Source organism: Benincasa hispida, chromosome 11, assembly GCF_009727055.1.
Source record: "Benincasa hispida cultivar B227 chromosome 11, ASM972705v1, whole genome shotgun sequence".
NCBI classification, from domain to species: Eukaryota; Viridiplantae; Streptophyta; class Magnoliopsida; order Cucurbitales; family Cucurbitaceae; genus Benincasa; species Benincasa hispida.
Genome location: NC_052359.1, coordinates 2,621,927 through 2,632,805, shown reverse-complemented (window position 1 = coordinate 2,632,805; position 10,879 = coordinate 2,621,927). Strand labels below are relative to the sequence as shown.

Here is a 10,879-nt window from a genome sequence, read left to right as displayed (position 1 = left end):
GATGCACAATCTCCCTGATTAAGTGGTATTTCCGCTCTATATGCTTACCCGACAATGACTCCGAGGCTCCTTCGAATTTGCCATAGCCCCGCTGTTATCACAATACAGAGTGATAGGTAAATCCATATTTGGAACAACTTCCAAATCTGAAAGGAATTTGCTCAGCCAAACAACCTCTTTAGCTGCTTCACAAGCTACTACGTATTCGGCTTCCATAGTGGAGTCTGCGATGCATCCTTGCTTGATTCTTCACCATACTACAACCCCTCCATTCCGAGTGAACACTGACCTCGATGTCAATTTGTGAGAATCTTTATCGGTCTGAAAGTCAGAGTTCGTGTATCCTGTAAGGATCACATCCTTATCTCCATACACGAGCATGTAGTCCCTCGTTCTCTGAAGATACTGGAGGATCGTCTTGACCGCCTTCCAGTGAACAAATCCTAGAGTAGACTGATACTGACTGACAATCCCTACTGCATAGCAAATGTCGGGTCTGGTACACAACATTGGAAACATTAAGCTTCCTACAACTGAAGCATAGGGAATCCGTCTCACCTCCTCAACTTTTTTAGGTATCTTAGGACATTGATCCTTAGACAAAACGATTCCATTCCTGAAAGGTAACAACCCCCTCTTGGAATCTTGCATTTTATACCTAATCAACATTTGATCAATGTACGATGCTTGAGACAAGGTTAACCTTTTGTTCTTACGATCTCGAAAGATTTGAATCCCTAGAACATACTATGCCTCACCCAAATTTTTCAATTGGAATTGGGCAGCTAGCCATTTCTTAATGTCAGTCAGATACCCTACATCATTCCCAATGAGTAGGATATCATCCACATACAGTACCAGGAAAGCTACTGAGATGTTGATGATCTTCTTGTAAACACAAGGCTCATCAACATTTTGATCAAAGCCAAATGACTAGACCACAGTGTCAAATCTAATGTTCCATGATCGAGACGTTTGTTTCAGCCCATAAATGGACCTATTAAGCTTTCAAGCTTTTTGCTCTTGATCTGAAATGATGAACCCCTCTAGTTGAGTCATATAGATGGTCTCCTCAAGATTACCATTAAGAAAGGCAGTCTTAACGTCCATTTTTCATATTTCATAATCATAAAATGTGGCTATGGACAGGAGTATCCGAATAGACTTGAGCATGACAACAGGTGAGAAAGTTTTCTCATAATCAACTCCCTCAACCTAGGTATAACCCTTTGCCACGAGTCGAGCCTTAAAGGTTTGCACCTTTCCATCTACACCTCTCTTTTGCTTATAGATCCACTTACACCCAATAGGTCTTACCCCATCAGGTAGATCAACAAGCTCCCAGACGTTATTGAAGCACATAGACTCTATTTCCTGGTTCATGGCCTTAACCCATTCATCCTTGTCAACATCCTTCATTGCTTTCTTAAAAGATAATGGATCCTCGACCCCATCATTCGAAATGACGTTTGGGGCTTTAGTTAAACCCATGTAGCGATCTGGTGGGTTCATAACCGTCCCACTACGTCGAGGCAGTCTCAACTTTTGAGTTGGTTGACTAAATGTACCGATCTCAACAACTCTTGTTGATCTGTCGGCCTGTTCAACAACTCTTGTTGAACCCTCAGTAGTCTCAGTCTCACTAGAAATCTCATGTAAAACGAGCTTAATTTGTGGCTTATGATCCTGAATGTGGTCTTCTTCCAAGAAGACAGCATTTGTGGAAACAAATACTTTGTTCTCACTCGGATCATAGAAGTATCTACCTCTCGTTTCTTTTTAGGTTGCCTGCAAAGAGACAAACCTTCAAACGCGGTTCCAACTTCTTTGGGTTAGTCACAAGCACGTGGGTTGGACACCCCCTGATAACTGGCAAAAATGCCAGTTATTATCAGCCTTTTATTTAGAATTATGAGGGTTAATAAGTAGAAAATGCGGTGATAATACTTAGAATTGCAAAAAATTGAGTTGTGCGTCGATTAGCACCTAAATCCTCACTGACCCCAATATTATGCATTATTCCGTGCCAAAGTGTCTATTCTTGTAGCTATCGCAGGGATCAAATGCATGCGTTGGAAATAAGCAATTGCAGACAAACGCATGCACTGAAGTCAGGCGACTGCAAAGACAAACGCATGCATTGAAAACCGAGCTATCGCATATACGAATGCATGCAGTGATCGAATGCGCCCATCACATGGAAGTTGCAGTGATCAAGCGAATGCGGTGATCAATTGAAAATTGCGGCCAGGAGTGACAACCATAATAGAAGGACGATCGCAAGATGGGTAGAACGCATTGATACTTCAACTAACTCAAGCTCGGACGCATACCTTGGGAGTATCAACAAAGATAAGACGATGTGACATTGCCCATATCGTGACAAAGGCAGCAGTGGGACATAACGCAATATGATAGCTATCAGCGTTTAAACCCTATAAATAGCCCCTTCGACCTTCATTTCAAAGCATTCGAACTTCTGGCTCAAGGTAGAGGTTTGTGATCATATATGAGAGCTTGAGCAAGATTTTCAGTGAGAATTCTTCACCTCCAAAAACCAGACCGAGTGACGACCGGAGCTTTCGCTAGAGATAGAGCTCGAGAGAGACATCTCCACCATTCATCCATGGCACCACCAGCAGCCTTGACGCAGAGTCTTTCATTTCTCTTCTAACCTCTGTATTGTATTACATTTTAGCTTAAGATATTAAGACATTTTGTAATCAATGCATCTCTTGATTCCTTCAATGTTATCTTCTTCATCATCTTTATCTTTATCATCATTTACCTTCATCGTTTATTTATCAAAGGCGATCGCATACTTAATCATGTAGCTTAGAGATAGGACGCATGTAGTAACCCACCAAGAGGTGTGCGTTGTGCAAGTATAGTGAGTTAATCCTCTTTGCTTGGTGTAAGGCTGTAGTAATGCTTGTCTATGGGTTGTTGTATTGCTTGTCTATAAGTTAAATAGTCGCGTCTAACTGTCTGAGAAGGTAAGAGATGGAACGCACTAAAGCAAAGTATGTATTGTTCCTAGAGATAGGCACAATCTTATATTCGACGCAACCATCCACTATAGAGATATAGTCATGCGGCTGAACACCGAGAAGTATGCAATGTGTTAGTGTGACAAGCTGGGATTACTCGAACAAATTAAGATAATAAACATTACTATGTGTTAATGGTTGTTGTGTATCTACCTATTCTCATCGCAAGTCTTCTATTGCTCAATCTGTTTAGATAGAAGTAGGAGTAGTATATAAATCCATTAAACTTCTTTTTATTTTTATTCGCCTCAAACACATTGCTTCACAAGCATTATTGAGTGAAAAGTCCCTATGTTCGACCTCAGATTACCCGAGAAACTTGCGTTTGCATTATACTTGGCACGAGCGTCAGAAAACTTGTGATAGGAACACGTGGTCATTGCATACTAGATTAATGCATTCTCATTCCAACCCATGATCTCTGACGCATGGGCGTAAACGCATAGCTTAAGCCATGTCTAACGCATGACTGCGTGCGTAACCCCATCCCTAATTTTCCTTCCAACAAGTTTTTGGCGTTGTTGCAGGGGACTTGGCAGCTAATGTTTTGTGAAGTTTTGTGTTTTTGCAGGCACCCTTTCAATCTTAGACATATTATAGATTCTGCGACCAAGCTGTAAACAATATTTGAAGTATAGGTGATGCGTTGAAAGTCAAATATTTGAAGTACCCATCCATAGCGTCCCTAGGATAAGGTACCCAACCATATCCGTATACTTATAGACCGTTTTGGCTATAAAGTTCAAGTATTCATGTTATAGCCAAGGGCTCCTTAGTTTATGGGATTTAGGATTTTAGCAAGTGCAATTCACACATTTAATAACAACTTTATTGAATAAACACTAATAACATCCTTACTACAAATACAATATGTTTAATGTTTACAAACTTTGAGGTTTAGGACATACAACCCAACATTCTTCGGGTTAGAAGAGGAAGGCAGACCAGAGGGCTCAAGAGCCTCCGCAAATGAGTCAGAACACAGATAGAACTCCAGGACATTGGAGGCAATAAGGCTCCTAGTCTGTAACTGTTGAAGAGGATAAGCCGATATGTTCGTCATGTGGGAGACGTCATTGGGGCATTGTCTATCCGGTACTAGAGTTTATTTTCGGTGTGGCCAGGAAGGGTATATGTCTGAGAAGTGCCCCAAAAAGAATGATGGAGTTGGCATTCAACATACGGAAGCAATTAGGATCCTAAGTGTTGGGTTTTATGTTATAAAACTCGTAGTTTGTAAACAATAAACTTATTATGTTAATCAATATAGATATTATTGAAGTTTGATTCGATGAAGTTGTTATTGAATGTTTGAATTTCTCATTTCGTTTTAGAAATAACCTAAATCCTATAAACTAAGATCCATGGCTTTTACTAGGGTTGGCAACGGGGCCGGGGCGGGGGGCGTCTCCGTCCCCGGCCCCGTAGGAAAAATTGTCCCCCATTCCCGCCCCCGTTGGGGAAACGGGGTCCCCGCGGGGCCCATTCGTGGCAGACTTCAACGGAGGGGAGGGATGAGCGAGAGCGGGAGAGTTAAGGAATGCAGAGAGTGAGAGGGAAGGGATGTTTCGTTGCAAATTGCAGAAAGCGAGAGGGGACTAGGGAGGGTAAAAATATATATATAAATTCGGGGTCGGGGCGGGGATACTGTCCCCATCAGGACAGGACCCCGAATAAATTCCCTGGTTTGACCCCATCCCCGGCCCGAACGGGGGACCCACCCCGTCGGGTTTTTTTGCCACCCCTAGCTTTTACATGAATACTTGAACTTTATGTGGAGACATAAAAGTGGATCAAGTTCGAGTAAATAGCCAAAATGGTCTATAGTATACGGATAAGGTTGGGTACCTTATTCTGGGGACATTATTGGATGCGACCCACTTTGTAGATGTTACAATTGTTGTAAAGTGCTACAAACAAAGTGATCCTAATTCGTTCATGTGGAGACATGTGAGTGGAAGCGTCCTATGCAAAGAGTTTGTATAAGATCGGACTAATAAATTAAAATTCACCTCAGTTATTTCATGCGAGTGGAGACATCCAAGCTTTCAAAGGTAATATAAATGACAAATATTCCACAACAAGATACTTTTACAATACAGGTTCAATAGCTATTTCATGGTGCAGTAAGAAGCAATCATCTATTACTCTTTCAAGTTGTGAAGTAGAATATGTGGGAGCTACTATGACTACTTAGGAGTGTATTTGGCTGAAAAGGCTTATAGGAAAAATCTTTTCCGATTTAAACTATTCAGTTTCATTTTTTGTGATGATGAAAGTGCAATCGAGCTTCCAGGAAATTAAACGTTTTATGCTCGTACAAAGTATATTGATACACATTTTCACTTTGTTCAAGAGAAAATCTTGACACAAGACATTGGGTAGGAGAAGATACATTTCAAGGAGTAAGTTACTGGAAAATTTACCAAGACTCTTGGTAAAGTCAAATTTGAAGAATTTAGGAACGCACTTGGTGTTGTTGATCGACTGTTTGCACTAAGGAAGGCACTTGGTGTTGTTGATCGACTGTTTGCACTAAGGAAGGTATTAAGAATTAATGCAAACTTAGTTTGCAACTAATTAAATTAGTTTTTATTTTTAATTTATGTTATTGGATTAATTTATTTGAGTGCCTCTTAAATAAGAGGACAATGGCCCAACGAATTGATAGGATTAATAAATGAGATTTTCAAGATTAGTAGTAGATGTTTAAGATTAGTGCATTAGTGGTTAGTATTAATTATTTGCTTATAAATACTTGTATAGTTTCCATTTCAATTAATTAAAACAATTTATCGACATTTAGCTCTTGTTTCCCACTTTCATTCCCTTCGTTTTTTTTTGTTTTTTTTGTTTTTTTTTATTTTTTTTGTTACATTGATTTCTAGCGACAGAGTTGTCCAAAAATTATAATAATACTAATAATAGTGGGCTGAGACGCCGCCGCCCGTGATCGGAATCGGACTGCGACTCGGGGATACTATATAATTTCTTCACGAATCCCCATCAAAAGGTACCTGATCGTCGTAATTTCTTTGCCTCTTAATCTCGTTTTCTGATAAAATTTGGTATTGTATGCGTCTGCAAAAGCACTTAGTTTTACTGTTAACAAACCCTAGTGCTGAAATTTGGATGCTTTATCAGCCACCGGATAAAATTATTTACGTTTGTAAGAAAAAGGGTTGAGATTGAGAATCGTCCGCCCCCCTTACGGTTGAGAAGAAACAAGATTTGTTCTTATGGGAGGAGTCATTTCGATTTTTGTTGTTCACGAAGCATTTTAGATTTCTAAGAATATCATTCTCTTATTTGCTTTATTGTAACAAGGCTAGCATAGCAATTCAATTATGAATGTTCATACATCACACTGATATTCACCATATTGGTTTGGTGATTTTTAGCATTCAATTTGAAGTGGAAAATATTTTTGTCACATTGGTTATTGGTGAAAATTATCCCATTATTGACTTCATTCTGCTAGTTTTATAATGTTACTGTAAATATGGTTGTTTGAGTAACAATGTAAATCAATGAAGAATCCTACGAGAATTTTTTTGTGTCATCGTGTTAAGTTTAAGGATAGAGTTATTGAGTCGAATTCTTATTGAAGGAGTTACTTTGATTTCCATTGTTCACAAAGCATTTTATATTTCTAAGAATATTGATGTATTCTTTTCCTTTATTGGTACTTAAGAAAGGGCAAGTTATTTGGTTGTAAATGTTCATAAACCATATTTATATTCACTAGATTGGTTTGGTGATTTTGGTGTTCGATTTGGAACTGGAAATTTTTGCCATATTGATTGCGTCAATATCAACATTTTCAAGTTCCTTCTGCTAGTTTTACTTTGTCCTCGTGTAGATGGGTGTTTGAATAACAATGCCACTCAATTAAGAATAATATAACTCAAAAGTACCAATTTGTATGTAAAACTTTTTGCCTCCCACTTATCCTCTTGTAGATTCCTCATTTGGAGTTCTTTTTTGTAGCCTTTGACCTACATGAGGTGAGTATCCAACCAATGGCAGACTTACCAGGTTCTTTGCAGGCCTGTTTGAGTATGGGCAAGGTCGCATTCTTAGCAATTTTGGTTTCTGGAGGAATTGTGATGCAGATATTGGTCGGTAGAATTCTCAATGAAATTTTTTTATTCTTTGAACAATATCTTTATAATTCTCGGCTTTAAAAGTCATTTTTTGTTCTCTCATTTATCATGTGCTATGACAGGCATGTGCCTTGTACAATAATTGGTGGCCAATGCTAAGTGGTATATGACTAAAATTTCTCCTGGATCCTCTTTTTAGTGCTTTTACAACATGAAGTTTCTCTGCAGCTAAGTTTATTTATTTATTTTCATATCATATTTGCTGGACTTGCTATACTATACTGATTTCTTTTCTGCCAGCACGGGGTGTATGTTTTCATCCACTTAACTTCTGTTTATATGCAGAATCTTTTAATTATGAGCTTTTTAGTTCCTTTGATTAAGTTACATGGCTAGGTAGAACTAGAAGTGCTTCTCACCTCCATTATGCTCCACTTGAAACTCTCTTTCTAGCATTTTTACTGGACATGACTCGCGTAATGAAAGGGTAGGAGTTTTGAATTGTTCTTATACAACCAGCCCCTCGTCCTGAGATGGTTGAAAGGTTGAATGATACCAAAGGACAATTCATTTTATTTCCCTGTTCCTTCTTTATATATATATATATATATATAAGAAACAAATTTCATTGATGTATGAAATTTACAGAAGAAAGGGCAAAAAGCCCAGACCAAAGGAGTTACAATAGATTTTTCCAGTTGGTAAACATAAAGGAAAGACTGTAAAAGTTATAGTTTATTTCCCTGTTTCTCTCTTTTTTCTTTTTTAATCACAAACTGATTTCCTATTTTTTATACTACAACATTGGCGTCAGTTCAATATTTTCTGAGACTAAATATTTATGGAGATAAAAACTTAAATCAAAATGATACCATTTGACTGCAACTTGTTACCTCAATTTTTATAGTTATTGCATCGATGGTGTACCACTATAGGCCTTAGCCTCAATTTTATTTATCAACAGCAACGGAAAAGATTCAAGAGCTCCCAACCCCTCCTAATTCTCATAAGAGAACCCAATTACAGGGTATAGACAAAAAGATACCCCTTCAAAGAAAAACAGTTTGTATATGTAGATGTTTCATATTTCTAACACTAAGGCTCCTAACTAACAATATTCCTAGGGCCAACACTAAACAAACTAACCTTTCTCACATAACCTCACCTTCCCGTTTATGTTACGTGTATACAACCTTCACAATTGGGGGCCATTCGTATCAGTAGTGGGCTTCTCTGTATTATGAGTTTACAGGGTAGAGATTCTGTGTGCATTTGATTAAAGGACTTTTCGATAATTCTAACAAAGCTTGTAGCTGTTCGTGTTGTGTATAATGAGTATGACATTGTGTCTTTCGATTCTGACATCCCCTTGTTCTCCCCAGTGGACATAGTGTATAATGAGTTTGACATAATCATCATGTTTCGATTCGAGAACCCAGCTTGAATTTAATATGTATAACATGGATGTTGTGTATATTAATATAGGATAAAATACAAATTTGGTTCTTATGGTTTGGAGAAAGTTGGAATTTAATCCCTATGGTTTATAATTAGAATTTAATCTCTATTATTTAATAAATTACTCATAAATGTACTATTGAGGATTTTATCAAACCATAGGGATTATTTATGAGGTTTTATTAAACCATAAGAACTAATTTTATTCTAACTTTTAAATGGTTGTAGAGAGTTCATTCTAACTTTCTCCAAATCATAGGAACTAAATTTGTAATTTAACCTATATGTATATTTTTGTTGAGGATTTTAACCTTCATGATGCTTTAATCCAAGTCAGAAGATATATATTTTTGTTGACTAATTCCATGGCATTATTCTTTGCAGTGATAATGTATGTGCTTCTCCCTATGCCTTTGTTATTCTTTGCGGGGTCAGATAGTTCTTCACTGTATACTGATTCTAACAATAGGTTTGACTTTTGTCTCTGTAACCCATTTGATAAGTGTTTTTCATTCAGTTGAAAACAGTACTTTTAAGATATTGAAAGATTATTCAAAACAAACTTTTGTATTCATAAAATTTACATACTCTTCCCCTTCTCCTCACATATCATCATCATTGAGACAGCTGGATCAATGCGACGAAATTCTTGACCGGAGCTTCAACCGTAGGAAGCATTGCTATCCCCATCATTCTGAAGCATGCCGGGATCATCGGATGGGGGGCAATGGCAATGGACCTCTCCTCGTTTGTAGTATTCGTGATTGCCATTTTGTGTTTCATGGGAATGAGCGAAGATGACGACTACACTATGTTCTGAGATACTCCATCTCCATGGTAATGAAACTATGCTATCTCCATCAGGTGAGGCTTCTGGCTTTGTTCATTCTTGTCTGAGCTTCACCTTTCACATCTGCACATGTTTAATGAAGATTATTCTTCACTATTTATTTCTTCATTTGTTTGTTGCTTTGTTGTTGTCTTTTAATACTTGTTCTTATACCAAAATTGAGATGTAAAAGAAAAGGGTTGATATTCTAATCCCAGATTGTTGAGTGTATTTGTATATTTGGAAAGGAATGGGCATTGAACCGTGCGAATTGTGACTGTTTTCACTTCATGCTTAATGAAATTGCAGAGACTAAGGATTTCTTCGATAATTGTATTGGGTTAAATTACACATTTTGTCTCTGAATTATTATGAAGTTGATGTTTATTTGGTCTCTAAACTTTTAAAAGTGTAAAATGATGAACTAACATGTTTCAAATAGAACCTGATAATGATGTAAATTGATACACGTATAAAAATTCAAATTATTTTAATTGATACGTCAATCCAAACAAGGAACATACTTAGATAAATAAATAGGAAACTGATTATCATTCTAAAAGTCTATGGTTCAAGATCACTTCGAATCATGTATTTTTATCCTTCAAAATTTGTTTAATACTACATTTTAAAATTAATTTTGAATCATTAAAACCATGTTTTCGAGTGCTTTCGAAATGTTTTTAAAAATGATGACGATAATTTTTAATTATTTCAAAATCACTTTCAAACATGTCTTTACAACTTCTTCAATCGTCCGGGTTTGAACGATAGGAAAATTGTTTCAGTTGTTATTCTCCTAATTTTCACGTGAACCAGTGCTTCAATTAACTTCACTATTCTACAATTTTGCTATCATTATAATTTATTCATCTCAAGGAGTTCTCTTTCTTCTAACTCCTTTTGACTTAATTTTTACCAATTTATTTTATAAAAAAGGGTTTTAGGTAGATTTGGCAAAATAAGTTTCAAAAATTAAGTCCATAATCCAGATTTATTACTTTTATAAAATGGCAAAAGATAAGTCCAACTCACGTGATATACTTGATACAATCGATATACCACTTACTGATGTATACTTGATATATTATTGATATAGAATTGATAATCAAATCCTCCCTAACGAAACCAAGAAAAAAGAGAAATCATGTCATGCTCTTGACTAAAATTAAAACCCCAATGGATCCATTGCCTTATCTCCCTTCATAATTTCCTTCTTTATGGGAAAATACGATCCATCACCATTTGGGAAATTTCAGAAAACATAAACGAAAATGGGTTCATAAACACCAAAAACCGCTCGGCGTCGCCGCCAGATCTTCTAAAACAATATCACCCCAATTCCTGCCGCCGTGAGTGGCTGTCGGAATCTTGGAATTGACGAAGTGGGTCGACGGGGAAACTCTCCAAGATCTGGATAGGAACTCCAAGAAGGA

The 10,879-nt window shown here is 37.1% G+C and overlaps 1 protein-coding gene across 2 annotated transcripts; it reads left to right on the top strand.

Annotated features, from left to right (window-relative positions):
- The first annotated feature begins 5,851 nt into the window (after positions 1-5,851).
- On the top strand, positions 5,852-9,774 carry LOC120091986 (vacuolar protein sorting-associated protein 55 homolog). Of its 2 annotated transcripts, none has more exons than XM_039050169.1 (5): positions 5,852-6,063; positions 7,041-7,171; positions 7,279-7,318; positions 8,999-9,083; positions 9,242-9,774. In XM_039050169.1, exons 2-5 carry the CDS (start codon positions 7,073-7,075, stop codon positions 9,432-9,434), a joined length of 417 nt encoding a protein of 138 aa, XP_038906097.1. In that variant the 5' UTR covers positions 5,852-6,063; positions 7,041-7,072; the 3' UTR covers positions 9,435-9,774. The 2 variants fall into 2 exon arrangements, with proteins under 2 accessions (XP_038906097.1, XP_038906098.1); XM_039050170.1 differs by lacking the exon at positions 5,852-6,063 and adding an exon at positions 6,094-6,118.
- Positions 9,775-10,879: the final 1,105 nt, after the last annotated feature.